The sequence below is a fragment of the Calonectris borealis genome, chromosome 2 (genome assembly GCF_964195595.1).
Source record: "Calonectris borealis chromosome 2, bCalBor7.hap1.2, whole genome shotgun sequence".
Taxonomy (NCBI): domain Eukaryota; kingdom Metazoa; phylum Chordata; class Aves; order Procellariiformes; family Procellariidae; genus Calonectris; species Calonectris borealis.
In genome coordinates, this window is record NC_134313.1 from 148,717,573 (window position 1) to 148,735,742 (window position 18,170).

The following is an 18,170-nucleotide window of genomic DNA, read 5'->3' on the forward strand; positions in this document are numbered from 1 at the left end:
CTATTCAAGTTTAAATCAATTTAAACATAAAGAACTGCAGATAATATTTAAAGGAGATTTTTTTTCTTACAGAAGTATAATTTTAAACACAACTGAAAGATACTTCAGGGCAATTATTTCCAGTGTGCTTTTTATTGGTGTTGTGTATTTGGTAAAAATTCCTGATAAACTTCAAACTTTTCTGTTGTTTTTATAATTTTCTCTAGTTTTTAATTTTATATAGAAGAAATATATCATTTATATATATATTTCTTTTATAGAAAAGAAAAATTAGAGAAAATGATATAGACATGACTTTTTTTTTTTAAGTTAACTTTTAATATACATTTAACGATGAAGATTATCTGCTGCTCTGGCTGGCTTTGCATAGTTTCTGAGATAGTGTATACTGTATTGTTCTTTTTCAAATATCTTACTGTGAAAGCGTGGGGAGAATTCTCCTCATTTTGGGAAAGAAGTGAATGGGCTATGAATACTTACTAAAGCTTATACAGCTTCCCCATATAAAGGAGCTACAAGTGGCTTTCTATTCTGGGTAGATGCCCAAAGATGCTAAGCTTTGGCTAAGTTACCTGTATTGTGAAAAAGTTTTGAATTGACCTTAGGAAAAGATTAGTTCGGGGTTTTTTTTATGCTCTGTATAAAGTAATTTTATTTTGTAAACTTGGGAGAGACATCCATCTTGAGTTATTAAAGTATTTGTTAGTCTCTGTCCCCCAAAAGTTACGTATTTGGGGTGGTAAGACATATGTTGATAAAGTGAGTTTCTGCATACTTCACCTGACTTGTTTTGCTATTTAAAACAGTTGATTGGGTTTTGGTTTTTTTCATGAGCAGAACAGAAGGTAGATGGGATTCCATATTGCACATTAAAATAGAACAAAGTATAGATTCACAATCTAGTTTTGAATCCATGGGAAGTGTGTTAGGTGTGTTTAAATCTGAGGAGTGTGTTTGAGTATTAGTTGGAATATTCATTGGCTACAGTTTTAAATATGCAAGGTGTCCCGAGTTAGGAGATTTTTGTGTGTATATATAGAACAGCTGAAGAAGCAATGAAGTGTTGCTGTTCTGTTGGTAAATTGTTTGTTAATTCAACTTTAATTTTTTTTTTTTTTCCAGTGCAATGGTTGGCTCTGTTGCTGGAAATACTTACTCTAACCAGGCTTCAGTGTATAGTCCACCACCTGCTACTGTTGATGTTGCTGCTTATCAGAATGCTGGAACTAATATGTCCCAGGTGCCAAACTATAACTTAGCGTCTACACCTCTGCCACAGACAGCAGGCAGTCAACAAGCACCTCCACAACAACCACAGCCTCCGCCACCTCAACAACCACAGCATAGTTACTCACAGAAGGCTCTGCTATAGGATCCAGGACTTCTGATTCCTAATCTTCTTTAACCTCTGCTACAGGCAGTTGGCAATTCTTTGAGTTTCTTCCTTTAATCTCTTAAACTTTGTTTATCCTCAGCTTAATAAGAATCTATCTTGGTGAACAAGTTCAATTTGCACTGACTTTTTAGGATTTTTTTTTTTTTTTTGATTTTGCAGAGGAACGGATGTATTTAGGACATTTAATTCCTTTTAAAATGCCTAAAAATTGGTACAAGATTATTTATATCTGGTAAAATTGGCTAGTCTGTGAAAACTCAACACTTGCAAACTGTTGTGGCATATATGTTATGTACATATAGTGTGTGATAGCAATAGTGGCCATTTCGTATAGCTATGGTGATCATGTGAATATATTTAACACAATGTTTAAAAATAATTTACTTTACTATTTTATTTTAATCATGAACTGACAACCATGTTTCATAGTTTTGTCTAGTTTTATGACAGATGTGATGTCTTTTTCCAATGCAGGAAGAGCAGTAATTCTGCATATCATGGTTACACTTACAAGCTAAGGTCTATATATGAATTTACAAACTTATCTGAGTCTAGGTTTCATTACTTCTTGAATTGAACACAAGTGTATCATGACTCTTAGATGGCTTATCTACCAAAGTAAACTAGTTAACTAGTAAGTGATTTGGGGGGATAACAGCAAATTATGATTCTGCTTCAGATATAATTAATAACTTCAAACCCTATTCAGAGGCTGCTAAACATATCATGGGACCATGCAACAGGATCTTGCATTTTATCATGAGAAGCATGTAATTTATTTTTTCCAAGTTGTTTTTTACAGTGAGAACCAGAACTGTATTCTATGTGTGTTGGTAGAGATTACACCAAAGACAGAGGAATTGAGTTGGAGGAAAAACGATGGAGTTTTAAACTGGAACACACAGCATGAATAACACTACTTTATTCAAGTCTTCTTAATTAGAACATGGAGAATTATGGACATTTAAATCACTTTGCTGAACAAACCTTCAGGGCTTTATTTTATCTCTTGTGGCCTTGCTTAGCAATTTGTTCTGTTTACTGTTTTTACACAGACACTTCTGCCTTAAACATCTGTTTCAATTTCCAGTTGTACCATTTGAGTTTATTAGCCCTTCTATAGTATGAATAGTTTATGAGGCATCTTGTTTTCATTCACTTTCAGGTTACTTTGAATTCTCTTCTGCAGCAGCAGCAGCATGCATTAGCCTTTTTTAAATCCTTGCATTTCTCAGTAACTTAGCTAGGTGGCTCTTTCAGGCATGATATTTTCTTTCTACAGCTGAGGTGCTGCAAAAGGAACATGGTAATGGAAGGCAGCATTTTAGATATGCCTGATCAGAGTTTCTTGTACAAAGACACTTGTTACTTTGCATTTGTATTCAATCTATTTATGCATCCTTGTTTCCTCTTATCTTTTCCAGTGACTCTAGTTCCAGTTAGAGCAATACTAGATGGCTTCAACATCAGATCTGTGTTTTCAGTCTTGTTAGTGTGTCAGAAATTGTTCGCTTTTGTGTACTATATTTTCGTGTGATCCTTCTGGAATTAAATGTTGCAATTGTACGTTTTACTATAAGCTGACCTCATTATCCCATACACTCCTGCGTCTGTTCACTGTTACCTGACATGCCTTTGTTTCACTATTTTAATAGACACTGGTATTTTGCCTGTTAATGCTTTCGGATGACTACTGTGCGTAACTTTAACTGGGGTAGTTACAAAACATGCCGATAGCTGATGTGTTCCAATTGGGGATGTTCTAGCCAGCAGGCTGTTTTGACACTAGTATTTTCACATATTGTTTTTCTCCAGAATTCTTAAGCACCCTCCCAAACTGTCATTACTTCAGTACTTGGTGTCATCACAAAAGTCTGTGGAATTTGGAAAGAAATACTAAAAAAGAAATTAAATCCAAGATATTGTGTCATAGATCATTTTTAATAGATTGAAGAGGTGATTTTCTTTAGAAAGGGCATGTAGTATCTTTTAGATAGTGTTCTCTGTATGCTTTAGGTACCTTATTCCAAAATCAGAGAAACAATGTGTATAGAAGTGTATAATTTCTACACAAAAGTGAAAATAACTTTTTACTCTATAGTTCTTAGGCCCTGGTTCAAGGAGAAGCTTGAAGCATCAAAACGGTCCAGCTGACATTGACTATTTGTATTCTTAGGTTTTCACATGTTGAGTCACATGTTCCCTAATAAGGGCCTATGGAACCTCTGTACAGAAATGACTCAGCAAAAATACTTCTTGTTACTAATTTGTCTTTGTTTTTAAAATTTTTGAAGTCGTCTTTCCTTAACATACAGAAATGCTTGTTCCTGGTTTCTCCTTTGAACACGGAAAACTTAGGCGTATCTTAGGTTTTTCTGCTTTCTAACTTACTTATTTTGGGCATTTATCCATCTTTAAGAAAATTAAAATCACCTTTCATTTGTGTTCATCGTGACCAAAACCACTTTCTAAAATGCAATGCCACTATAAATTCAGTATAATAAAAGTTGTGAAAAAAAGATGGACATGTTTTATTTTCCTTCATGCCTTTATTAGAGTCACTGCTCTAAGGTATCTCCTGTAACAAATTGTGAATTTTAGTTGACTTAGAATCAGTTTTCATTGTCCACAATTGGTGCAGCAGAGCACTAGATTTTTAGATTCAGAGTCTTAGCATTTCTATTGCATCCTACATTTTCCATTTCAGATGCAATTTTCAGATTAAATTGAATTTGGAGCTGTATTGCTTCATGTTCATTTTTCTCATTTATCAGAAAAGATTATTTCATCTTCTTGCTTGGTTGTGTCCCATATGCTAGATACTCTAAAGTGATGCCTCCTCCTACCTTGGTAGATGCTGTCATTGCACTAATTCCTTCACTCATCCTCTCATATCCTCTCTAACTGATAATTTAGCAATTATATTTCGATTCACCCCCTCTCTGCTGGTTTAGTATCACGAACCTGGGGATGCCATTGCTGGGGCTTCTTTGCTGTGATTTATTCCGAGATTCCTTGTTTATGCATTGTTTTGACCCAGTTCACATATGTTCTGTCTTACTATGGTATTGAACACTGAAATATGGGTGAGATGGGGAAAGTACATGTACAGCTACTGTACTGAAAAGCTTTTTAGGAAATAAATAAAGTGTCAGAAAGTTAATTTATTTGAAAGTTAAGAATCCCTGGAAATGATATGTTATTCATGTTCCAATAGAAGATTGGAATGTCTTGTTTCTTTACACGGAAATTGTCAATGAAAGGCTAAAATATTTTCATAATATTTTGTATAACCCTTTGTTATTTAACCCTTTCATTAAGGAATACAAAAATGTTAATTAACTTCAGAAGGGGTATTTTAGTAGCTTGGTTATTATGAACTGGAGCAAACTCTGGAAAGTGCCTTCTGTGCATTTCACTTCTGTAAACAAAGCTTGTTTACCCATGTGTATCATCTCAATTTACGTGGTCATAACAAAGATGTCAAGATTTACCATAAACCATCCCAGGAAAAATACTGAGGCAGCGTGTTAAAATTTGCTACACTGATGTCATGGCAGTATGTTCCAGAGTGCGCAGTTGCAGGAACAGTTGCAACATATTTACCCACCTCTATTTAGTAACTGGTACCCAGGTACATGTGTATTTAATGTCACTGGCCGAAGTACATATAGACAGCAGTAAAACAACAGTAAAAAGGAACAAAATGTAAGAATTACTGCATGCTTCTCAACAGGTGTGGAGCAGCATATTGCCCTCATGGTACAGTTACTGTTCATGAATTTGGCGGCGGGGGGGACAACTGAAATTAATTTGAGTAACCAGAACTTCAGAGAATTCTGCCAGATGGCAAATGCTTAGATGTAACAAAGGAGATAAATCTGCTTTTAATAGCATGTACATATTTTGCTGATCAAATCTAGGCTGCTATTATAGTTCTCTGATTTCATCTAGATGGCAGGAACATCGGATTTACACTGGAGAACTGCTTAATACCTCATTCTCCAATTTTTTTAGTGTTTTCTCTAATATCACTTACCTTATTTTTCAGTCATATTTCAAAGATATCTGTGCAGTCTTTACATATAAAGGTCTTACCTTATTCCTTGTCTGCTGGGTTTCACAGAAAGAATGAAAAATAACGTCTTTAATTACAGCAGCTACAATGGCACTTTGAATTACATAACTGCAACTTCCTTTGGAGAAGATGCATGTATCTGTTTTGAAGAACAAGGGAGCATAATTTTTCCAGGTAAAAATTAGGAGAAGATTTTTTTTAAAGAAAAAGATAAAGCAAAAGTTACAGAAACCTGCATTGCTACAAAAACCTCCATTGCTAACAGCAGGCAGAATCATTTTTTACTCTGTTATTCAATCTTAGTAAAGCTGACCAACTCCACACTACAGATACTCCTTTTTCATTTTCAGCTGCAATGAAGAATATCAACCTTCATGTGTATACTATCGAACACCATAGTAAAACATGGGAAGGCCTTGACATGTGAACTTTTTGCTTCAATATGTAAAAAACACTATGTACGTTTCTGAAGCCTTGTTTCTTGAAGTAGGGTGTTTGTGTTTAAAAACATTCCATTTGCTACTATGTAAAATTGCAGATCTAAAGTTCACTTTTCATGCTGCTACCTTGGCAAAAAGGTGGTAGGAGGTTTTGTTCTTCTATCCTGCATGTACTTCTGGAAATCCAAATAATTTTTGTCTTTGTCATGAAAAAGAAAAGAAGCCTGCTGCAGTCTCTTTGGTTTTAATAAAGTGTACACAGTAGCAAAGTGCATTTTTGGTTTTGTTTGTTTTGATGCTCCCTTTGATGTTGGCGTATGTATATATTTAGATATACTGCACTGTTGTACAAGAATTGTTTTAGTAAATAACACTATTTGTAAAAACTGTTAATTGTTTTTGGTATGAATGCAAAATATTAAAGTTGGAGTATTTAGTTCATTACGTTGCAAAGTCAATTTCTGAATTTCATGGAAGAATCAGAAAAGGACTTCCTTTGCTGGAAGGACCTGGAGATGCAGTAGGCAAGGTCTGTTAGAAGTACTTAGCTCAATTTTCTGATTTCAGGTGGGGTGGAAGGGGGGTTTTGGTTATTCTGGGGTTTTTTTGGTGTTTTTTTTTTTTTTGTATGATGCTTACTCACAGATTATATTATTTTTACTTTTAAAGTTTTTCATCTGTCATTAACTTCCTTCCACTAAAATCCAAGTAATACATTTTACATCTTATTTCAAGTATGCTGCATGTCCTCTTTCTTTTGGTAAGAAATACAGCATGAATATTTTAAAGGGGTGGTAAATAACAAATGAAAACAACTGTATCTGTACACTCTAATATATATATTTGCTTACAGATCAATAAGCAAATACTACTGGTAGCTTGACAGTTATTTTACACAGTTATTTGACAGTTAATTCCATTTCTGATGACAGTAACACAAAGCGTAAAACTTGGTTGTTTGATCTATGTGAAATGAGTTGAAGATCAGGCTAAAGCCTAGTTTGTGAATCTACATTACTGCTTAAAATACTGTCACAGTTGAAACTTGATAGTCTTGACAGATGTATGTTGTGTTCTTAAAACAATGTTAAACTTTTTAAGTTTCTTGCTTAAACCAATGTAAGTATCTGAGATCACTGTGGGACTCTGGGAGCAGTGAGAGGCAGATTATGAGTTTGGCCAGTTCTTAGGGGCTCTTCCCAAAAATGTGAGCTGAACACCTTAGGATAAGTGATTATGTGGACTGTGGGTTAATTCAGTATGATAATTGTGTTTCAAGAGAATATCGATTCAGTTGGCAGAATTAAAAGCCCTACAGATTGTGTAGAAATAAAACATGTAATGTCTCTGATTTGGAACAGGGAGGGGGCATTAATATTGAGTTTGCTTTACTGCCCCTCTCTTTTGGACAGAAAGCGTATTTCTGTTGAGATGTCTATGATGAAAATGTAGTTTGAGAGTTTGTTCCATAGTATTTAAAGCTTACTGTAAAATCTGCTGCCATGAATCTGGGCAACAGGTAAAATAAGCATCAGTCTATGTTCAAGGGGATCAAACCAACTATCTTTACTTAAACTTGTTTATATGTAATCTCTCTTCATAGCAGTCACTTCATATTGCATTACGAAGCTGGGGACCTTTATGCGTTGTCTTACTACTGTAGCTGTTTTTCAAAATCTTACGCTACTCTGTTGCAGGACAAAGTCTTAGCTCTCACAATATCTACAATTTTAAATTATCTGGATTATTTTAAGTCAAGGCTGTTTTGGTTGATACTGATCGTGATCTGTGTTTTAAGCGAGAAATGAGAAATAAGCCATTGTGAAAGAACTTGTGGAGAAACTTCCACTGATTAAGGCTGATCTGCACTTTTTAAAATTCACATCAATGTTAGCAGTATACATGGACAACATGGAATAGTACGGAAAATCATATGGGGGGGGGGGAAAAGGCAAATATGTATTTCCAGTTGTAGATTGAGAGCATCTTTAGAGTACAATCTCTTGAGTTGACATAAAACACAAGGAATGTAATGGTTGTAGCACTTACATTTTGCTTTGACTTTGCTTAACCCTGTTAAGCATGAGTTTTGAGTCCTTATGCGTGCGCCTTTGATTTCTAAAATCAAGGCAGGTTGGTGTTCATGCCCCGTGTTCCCGAGACTGGTGACAACTACTACCTTAGCAGTTGTACTTTGGACCCTCCTCACAGAGGTGCAGAATCCAGCAGGAACGTGTTGTGTGGTTGGTAAAGCCTGTCACCAGTCTGACACTGTTCACTAGTAGAAACTCATTTGACGGCTCAGTGTCTCTATTCACCACTTTCTGGCTATAGGAAGCACATGTATCAAGAAATGGGACCCTTCAATGTATTATTAATTTTATTAAGTATATTCTATAGCAGTTTTCTAAGCTTGATTTACTAATAAGCAAACAAATCTGCCCTGACTGCTACTGGAATCACACTGGAATCTATTTCTAGCCAGTTGTGATGGCTCGCCCCTGTTGACTCATGCGTGCTCAGGTATTTGTGGATTATGCAGATGGGTTTACTTTCGCAAACTGTGTGTCAGACTGTCCCAATTTACTGTGCTTCACAAAGGAGTGTGAACATTTACATCCCCTGGTTTTAATGACTTTTAGACTTGTGAAAATTTCCCCAAATTAGTCTTTTTCTTTGTTCCCTTGGTGACATACTCGTGTAGCTGATGCTGAAGAATTGTGGCAGAGTTCATTTAGGCAAACCCTGCAGCAACACACATGTGGCCTGAGGAATATAGGTAATATGATGATTTACATAAAAATACGGTGTTTTTCATCAAAACAAATGGAAGTCTCAGCTCAGCCGAGGACAGAGAAGTCATGGTTCTCTGGAACTGTAAGAAGACAGGGTCAGTACCAACCACCGCACTGAAACGTGCTATTGAACCATTCAAATAGGTGTTTTTCAGAGAAACCATAGGTGTTGTCTAAAAGAGTCTTGTTAGGAGTGTGTTTGTTCAGAGGACTCTGTTTCTTCTGGTGCGGTGAAGAAAAACAAAAAGTGAAGCATTTTTTGCTTTAACAGAGTCCACAATCTCACTTCGTAACAAATTTCTTGCAGCTTCCGTGGAATCGTGATTTGTATTATCTGATTGTGTGGATAATGACAGTCAAGTAGGATTCAGCAGTAGTAATTTTTAAAACTCCTCCTGCTCACTTAACGGTAAGGTAGATCATTTTAATTTAGTAATTTATCTTGGTAAGCTTGTTCTCTCTCAAAACAGACATGCTTTCTACTCTTGAGCACTTCTTATCTTCCGGATAATCAAGGCTTCCTGTAAATGTTGGCTGTTCCTTCCAAGGTTTCGGAGTCCCACTGATCACTTCAGGGGGCAGCTATTTGCCTTGGTTGCTCAAACCAGTCCCTAATTTTGCTTCTTCCAAGAACAAGACTCCCTTGAATTTGTCTATCCATGAGGCTCAAATTGACACCAGATTTGTTGCTCAGGTTTCTTTATTCAGGACAGATGGTAGGTAGCAAGCAATTAATTGCATATCTGTAAACAGCACTGAGCTGAGCAGCATTCAGTGGGATTTGACTGGGATTCAGCAGCAGCAATGCAAAGAATCCAAACCCCAGCTCTCCTGCATGTGTATATATATTTTTTTTTTTTCTATCAGTTCCATATACTATATATGTTTCCTAATGGTTATCTCCTCCTTTCATATGCTTTCTCATACTTGATCCTTATATTAAGCATGCTCACAAATATTAATGATTAGTAAATCATAAATTTAAATAATTTTATATATACCTTTTTTTTTTAATATTTGGACATTTCCACTCTGCAGATCGTTCTTCCACAATAATACAGGTGTCTTGTGGAGCCTTTAAGTTGTTTTCAGAAATGCAGACAGTCCTGCTCTTTAATCTCTGAAGTACTCTCTCTTTCCCTCATCGCTGGTTCCGTCACATGACTGCTGTAATTGGGCTTTGTGTTTTTCAGGTCTCCATGATGTCGCTTTGGCCTACAGTGTATTCTTCACATAGCACCTTGCCATTAACTTTGGATCATCATTTTCTGATTCGCTTTATTTTTTGTTCATCCGTGGTACAGTTTCACAAGGGAATTGGCCAGACTTCAACCCCGGAAAAGGGTACCTCTGTTCTTGGGGACCGAAGTTTAGTTCCAAATGGTTTAATGATACAAGCTGGTAGTTGCATCCTATTTGCTATTTTTATCCGTTACAGGATTCAGAAAGGCAATTGCTTTAGTATGTGTGGCAAGTCCATCTTCAACTTTTATGCATGGTTCGTCATACATTGTGTGTTGCTTTTAAGAATTTCATGATGCTTATACAATCCCGGAGATTATTTCAGCTTTCATTCCACCTAGACTACGCACTTAACAGCTTTTGCAGTCTTGTTTGTCTCTGCTAGAGACTTTGTACATTCTTTGGACTCTAGTTAGTTACTAAGGACTTCATACGATGGATGGATGGGGTGGGAATGTAGGAGAAAGTTGATCGTTAATAGTGTAAGAGCAGTCTATTCCAACCCTGCATTTATTGAAGTTTTGCCTAGATTTTTCGGGTATTAATTTCTATCTTCCAAAGTGAAAGCATGTCCCTCAAGAGCACAGGTGGTTTCTGCAACTTCCTGAAAAAAAAAGTTTCTAAATCTGTGACAAATAGGGATGTACTTCCAGAACACCATGGATTCTTTGAAAATAAAGTATTTTTTTTTATTCTACAGTGAATTAATATGAGCACACAAATTCCAAGTAGTTAGAAATGATAACTTTTTAAGCATTACTGAATGGCTGCAATTTTTACCGTGCAGGTAGATGAAGACTCTAAGCTTTTCCAGGAATAAGTCAGTCAGTCAGTGCTGCTGGGACTATTCTCTTTGACATGTCCCGGCCTCATCGTTGAAAATAAACTGCTAGAAAAATAATCTGTTATGGAACAGTTCTAAAGATAACAACCAAAATCTCATAATCAATCAGCTCTTCATTTCTTGCTCATACTTTGCTCAGGAGGAGGCTATTCTGATTATTTTAATTGTACCATTTAGGTAGAGCAAATAGAATAGGTTTAAGTGTTTAAAAGCAAATGCTTTCCTTTGGAAGTCATTGTTTTTAAAATATTGTACTGTGCTGAACACAATATTCAGACGGAAATGTCTGTCTGCCTAATTAGCTGACCCTATTAAGAAGTGGAATTTGTAATAGACCTTGTAAGAGTTTCCACTTAAGCATAATCCAGTATGTGTCTGTATTTTTATTATGGTATTTGTGTTATTAATCTGTTCCCTCCTCATATTTTTCTATTATTACTTTGGGTAATTTTAATGATTTTTTTTTTTTTAATAGAGTTTACATAAAGGCAACTCCCAGCTAAAAGAGAATCACATTCATAAAATATGGAGTCAGCAATGGGTCCAAGTGCAGCACATTTGTAATCGTGTCGGGAGTGCCCATCCTGGTCTTCAAAATACTCTATTTAACAAGCCTCTTTCACCAACCCTTTTTTTTTCTTTTTTAATTTATTTTAGTATTAGGTGGAAAAAGTGCGTCTTTTCCCTCTCCCATTTGTATTGGCTCTTTTTCAAATAAATCGGACATGGTTTATGGTGGACTTGGCAGTGTTAGGTTAACGGTTGAACTTGACGATCTTAAAGCTCTTTTCCAACCTAAGTGATTCTATGATTCTATTGCACACAAAAACATGGTGGTCTTGACATTTTTCTCCTATTTTCTGTCTTACCTCCTACTCCTTCCTATGTTTGCATTTTCCTTTCATTGTTATCCTAACAAATTTCAACTCTACTGGTCTCAATTCCCAGCAAGTCTTTCAGGCTGCAGCCAGCTGTGTGATGCACAGCTCCCCCCAGGATTTGGAAATAACGGTTCACTGTTGAAGATTTGCTGCAAAATCCTCCTGTGGTCTGCCAGGAATCTTATTGCCATCGTTGCAGTTTATGGTGACTTGATTTGTTTCTGGCTGTTTTCTTTACTAAGTTTGATTTTTAAAATGCTTCAGAACACTAGTGGGTGCTTTGCAGTTCCCCCTCCTCCAAGTTCAGAGAATTGTCTTGCTTAAACAGTTCGAGCATGTGCTGAATCGGAGAGTGTCTTGACAGTGATAATGTCCCCATTATCTGTTGGAATTTTGTAGAATAATGTCAATTTAGCCTCTTATAGCCTCTTGTCTTACCTATATAATGCCAGTGCTGACTATATTCAGTTTATGATCTTGGAACTCCTCCCTCCTTTTTTTCTGGAAGACATTTGAGTCAGAGGTTTAACCAAATAAGTAGCAGCTCTAATCAGAACTACTTTCAGTTCATATTTTTGATAAAAAGCAGGATAAGCGCCATACGTTCCCTGGATGTGTTCCAAGAAATCTGGATCCAAATACCCATGCTCACGGGGATCTCCATATCTTGGGGTACTGGTATGCAAAGGGATGACACCAGAGGTGGGACTCCACATGAGTATTTTGAAAGAGTGCTCCAGACTGAATGCGGCACTGCACACTTGCTCGTCCTAAATGAGGGACTGGATGGTGGATGCCTGCGGAGTTAATTTTCTGCATCTTTACTAATAACAAAACTGTTATTATTACAGTTGCAATACAGTTTCACATATAGGCAACAGTTCAGGAAAAATAGTTTTGACCTCCTATGTATGCAATTTTATTTTTTGAAGATTCTACTGCCCTGTTAAGGAATATGACCTCCTGGTTCATTACCACCGGACTGGTTTTTATCAGCAGCCCTACGGCATGTTCCACAACAGTAAATCTTGTAGGCTTAAGAATCTTTCTTATCAACATAGTCTGCAAAAAATCTCTCTTTCATGATTCCCTCCTAAGCCCTGGGATCCTACAGGACAGCTGTAGCACTGTCTACATATTCATGGAATATTTAAGCCCACCTTGTGCACTGAGTTTACTGGAATACCAAGATTGCCTAGTTTTTCTATTTCCATTGGAGGCACAAAGTTTTAAATTGTCCCTTGGAAAAAAAAGGACTTGACCACTGAGGTACAATAGTCTTGGGTTAATTTATTTTAAGAATAAAAATCAGTCCTGCATAAGGTCAGTATCAGCATTGCAAACCTAAAGAGTTTCACCTGAGAAGGTTGGTAAGGGAGGATCTTCAGCTTTTTTGATAGGAGGATGCTGTATTCAGGTATTGATAAAGATGTCACTTCTAGCATATGCTTTGCATGGGTAGTCATCTTTGCTTCACTGATTCTTTGATCTTTCATTGATTGTGACTCCCAATGCAAAACTATAAAGGATGTTGTGCTATAAAATGGATCTTAGCTGCAGATCTAGCCTGTCATAATTACCCAGAAATACTTATTTTCTCTGAATTCCTCAGCTAAATCAGACTTGATATCCATACCTCACTACAGGTATTTGGGCTATTTTACTTTTTATTTTTAATACTTGTTTGTCTCACAGAACAGAAGGGGCAGCTGTTGAAGGTATCTGTGGTAAAACATGGAATATAGTAGTCAATCTTTTTGGGTAATGTTGTACTTTGGGATAGCAATGACAAGCATGATGAAATGGATTTAATCTCTTTTCTTAGTACTTCACTGCCAAATTTGTCAAGCGTTGGCTTCACTCAAATTGGGTATGACATGTGGGATAGGGTCTCAAGGACCCTAAGGACTTAAGAGTGGTGGAGGGAATGAAGGAAAAAAACATATTAGCACTTGAGGTGGGTGATGCAATCAGGAGAGACAAAGAAGGAAGAAGACTTTGTGCAAATAAATGAATCTTTATTATTAAAGCTTTGTTTCTAGAAGGACACGCATGCTTCATATAGAGAGGATTCATCCATAGAAAACCTCAATTGTCTGTAAACCAAGCAGTATTTTAAGCCTGTGTAAAAAGTAACCTCTCTGTGTAACAAAAGGTGTAAAGTAAGCCAGGGTTGTGAGTGAAATCAGAATTACAGCATGTTCTGTAATGTCAAGAGACTTACAGAAGTTTCGTGCTTTGGGTGCAGTAGTTAAGTACCTCACCTAGGAGAATTATTAAAACAAATGAAAATTAAGGATATATATAGGCAAGTCTTTTTGGACAGTATTCCGACTCCTATGGCACGCGATATCCTGAGCACTTCAGTGTTCATCTTCAATTGGTTATGTTTGCACTGACTAATTTGTAGGGAAAATCAGGTTTTATGTTTTATGAAGCACTTCAGCTTTCTTCCCCCCTATACCTACGTTTGCTGTTCGCCACTTGGTTCTCAGCTTTAAGAGCATAAAGGAAGCATGGGATGTATATATGGAGCATGGTTTACTATATCCTGCTTCGCCGCCTGTGTAACATTTGCTGATTTGGTTTCCTGTAAAAACTGATACATCAGCTCACTTCTGGCCATAGATAACAGGCAGGAAGAGCTGCCAGGACTCCCAAGAAGAATAGTCTGTATAAATCCTCCACGCAGCACAGAGCTGAAGTGAGTATTTTTATTTTAGGAAGAAAAAGCAAATGGCATGTTTTGATACTGCAGAAGGAAGCTGTTCTCAGAAAATACAGATATTTTAAGTTGTTCGTGATTTCAAACCCATTGCTCTACAGAATGCCTAGATCAGATGACAATGTCAGTATGAAATGAAATAAGAGAGAAACGAAGTTGTTGTGTCGTTGCTGTCTTGATTGTTTGGCAGGCTGCCGTAATGGCTCTGCCTGAGCAGTTACATACTGTACTGATTGAAATAACAAAAGGCACAGTTGCTATTGTACCTTCAGAAACAGACTGTGAGGATCTCTTGTACTGAACTGAATGATGCAGATATCTAATTTCTGGGATTGCTAGTGGAGGTAATCTAATTTGGGTTTAAATGCAGATAGCACAGCCAGCCATTAGTCAATGAAAAATCCATGATTTATCTACAGACTCTCACAGTACTTGAAATGACAAAAGTGCTTTGAAATATTAAGAAGTTTCTTTTTGAAACCTCTAGGTTTGAACATCTTCCATGAAATGGTGGAGATGGCAAATTATAGAAAAGATATTCGTCTTGACAAAAAGCGTGTCCAAAAAAAGAAAAAACCTACCCGATCACAAAACTATTCTTAACGTATCAGAGAAATTGTTTGCCTTTGAATTTTTCTGATTTAACTGCCATTTAATCAGTTTTGAGACTTCACATGTAGGATTAAATTAACAGCTAGGTTTCACATTTTCAAGGTCATTTTGATGCCTAACTCCCACTGAACTGAGGCACCAAAATAATCCAGCCACAGCTGTGGCCGACATTTTGGTTCTAGCCAAGGCACCAGGAAAGGCAAATAACTAATCCCAAATCCTGCCTGGTTTGAGATTATTATGCCTTTCCTCTAGGCACTTTTTACCGTTTCCTGGATGTTTGCTCACATGTGTGGTTTGGGGTTTTTGTTTTGTTTTGATTTTTACTTTGACTTACATAAGAAATATCTTGTCCACCTATGGAAATACCTAAAAAAGTGGGAGTCCAGGTCACCCATAAAGAACCTGTATCTGTTTGAAAACAGGAGGCGAAGGCTCTCCTGGTAACAGGACCATTGCTGTTTGGCCAGGGAGGAGGTACAGGACTATTTCGTAGCAGAGAAAGGGAGAGTGTAGGAGGCTCCTCAGCCCTACATTATTGTTGATGTCCACATGTGTGAGGGCTGACCCCACTGCTGGTGCAAAAAAGGAGATAGTAGTTAGAGAAAATAGTATGGTACTCTGAGGTGTTTTGCGGAGCAGGACATTTTTTGGCTAGGGCCCAGACTTGATGCTGTTGCCTAGAGTTTTGGTCTTTTATGTGGTTTTCAAAACCACGTTTGAATTTGGCTCCCTGCTGTTCTGAGGAAAGCCTTCGTGATTGTACTTTACCGCTCACTCTGCAAACAAGTTTTATCCTGAGGAACATTACTATCTCACCTATAAGTGGTCATCATCTTACAAGTATTGATTGACCTACACAGTACGCTACGCCAGCATGCCTTAAACTGGTGAAATGTGGCATGCAGTGACTGCGCTGCACGCCACGAACATGCAGAAAACCGGTAGCTGAGGTTAAATTCCAGGAGCTCTGGATTCTAGTCCTGTTTGCACATCATGAGAGTGCTGTTTCCCTGGATTCAAAATCTCTTGGCATAGCTCCCGGGAATCTGGACTGCTTCCCTTTCAGATTTTACAAAGTCAATATTCATAAATATTCTCAAGGAAATGCCTGTTGAGTCTGTTACACAGTGGTACAAGACTTAAATCTCAACATTTTAAAATATTTCTTTGAATGGGAAACCAGTTGGACAAGTAACAGTGAAACTGCCTGTTTTGCTTATGAATACAACAGGTACAGCTTGGCTTTGAGGCAGTGTGAGATTTTCTGACTCCTCGTGACGCTTCCCAGTAGGAGAGAAAAAGGTGATTCAGTCTCTCTGCTTTTTCATGCCAGGGCATTTCTGCTGAAAATGCTACCCAGTGAAGAGCTGAAGTGATGGCTTACGTTTGGATGCTTCTGGCCCAAGTCATAGAATCATAGAATTATAGAATCATTAAGGTTGGAAAAGACCTCTAAGATCATCGAATCCAACCGTCAACCCAACACCACCATGCCCACTACACCATGTCCCTTAGGGCCTCATCTACACGTCTTTTAAATACTTCCAGGGATGGTGACTCAACCACTTCCCTGGGCAGCCTGTTCCAAGGCCTGACCACTCTTTCAGTAAAGAAATTTCTCCTAATGTCCAATCTAAACCTCCCTTGGCGCAACTTGAGGCCGTTTCCTCTCATCCTATCACTTGTTACTTGGGAGAAGAGACCAACACCCACCTGGCTACAACCTCCTTTCAGGTAGTTGTAGAGAGTGGTAAGGTCTCCCCTCAGCCTCCTCTTCTCCAGGCTAAACAACCCCAGTTCCCTCAGCTGTTCCTCATAGGACTTGTTCTCTAGACCCTTCACCAGCTTCGTTGCCCTTCTCTGGACACGCTCCAGCACCTCAATGTCTTTCTTGTAGTGAGGGGCCCAAAACTGAACACAGTGTTCGAGGTGCGGCCCCACCAGTGCCGAGTACAGGGGCACGATCACCTCCCTGCTCCTGCTGGCCACACTATTTCTGATACAGGCCAGGATGCCACTGGCCTTCTTGGCCACCTGGGCACACTGCCGGCTCATGTTCAGCCGGCTCATGTTCAGCCGTCTGTCGACCAGCACCCCCAGGTCCTTTTCCTCTGGGCAGCTTTCCAGCCACTCTTCCCCCAAGCCTGTAGCGTTGCCTGGGGTTGTTGTGGCCGAAGTGAAGGACCCGGCACTTGGCCTTGTTGAACCTCATACAGTTGGCCTCGGCCCATCGATCCAGCCTGTCCAGGTCCCTCCGCAGAGCCTTCCTACCCTCACTACTGGTTCACCGAGCAGTTTTCAGATGGCAGGTTCTTTGGGCCAGTGTAGTGCTGTTCATGTATTTAACATGTTGCTACATTTCTTAATAACTTTGGAGCTCTTGCCAAACTTCTCAAAATTCAAGGCAAGGCTGTTGAATTTCCCAGAAATTATGATTTACAGACTTCGATTCACCCTTCCTATGTCATCAAAACTTCGTAAGAGGAGGAGAGCAGTTTAAACGTCTGTCTTCTCTTTATCTTTCTCCCACGAAGACCTAGCACAGGAGACACTGCATTGAGAGAAGGTGGTAAGGTGTTTCTCTCTTGGAGCAGAGGAAAAAGTGAGAAGGCTCATTAGTGCAACTCCTGCAGCCCCCTTCAGATCCAGGTAAGGATTAAGCCCCAAGGCGTCTCTTGTACCAGTCCCAGCCACCTGTTTCAGTATGTGCCTTCTCACAGCAGCACTCAGCATCATCCCAGCCCCTCCTCACCCCTCAGATGAGGGCAGGTCTGCTCCCTCCATCAGAGCTACTCCCACACACCAGGTAGTACCAGCCTCCCTCCCTCTACCCCTGTCTCGCAGGTCATCCTCCTTCACACATACCTCTTCAGATCACAATCTACAAAATTGTTACACGGCTTTTATTTCATTTGAAATAGGCTGGAGGGTAGAATAGCTCTGAGACTGTCTCAGCCACTTTTTGGCTCATAAATTTCACTATATTCAATACTCAATATACACATGACTATATTTGCTTCTCTAGTAAGTCGAGGGAGGTAGTAACTATCTCATTTTAAGAGTAAGGAGGTGAGGGCAGAAATAAAGTGAAACACAGGACCACTAAGTTAGGTCCTTAGGCCTGGCTTTATGGAGAACTGTGTGTTCATCAGGA

General features: G+C 38.3%; 1 protein-coding gene across 4 annotated transcripts in view; it reads left to right on the plus strand.

The window, feature by feature from the left end:
* Positions 1–6,355, plus strand: part of STAM (signal transducing adaptor molecule) — a 38,008-nt gene extending 31,653 nt beyond the window's left edge. For all 4 annotated transcript variants that reach the window (XM_075143888.1, XM_075143887.1, XM_075143890.1 and 1 more), the window contains one exon: positions 1,123–6,355. In XM_075143888.1, the coding sequence (XP_074999989.1) occupies positions 1,123–1,372 (250 nt within the window). In that variant the 3' untranslated portion in view covers positions 1,373–6,355. The remainder of the gene's footprint in view (positions 1–1,122) is intronic.
* The last annotated feature ends 11,815 nt before the right edge of the window (positions 6,356–18,170 follow it).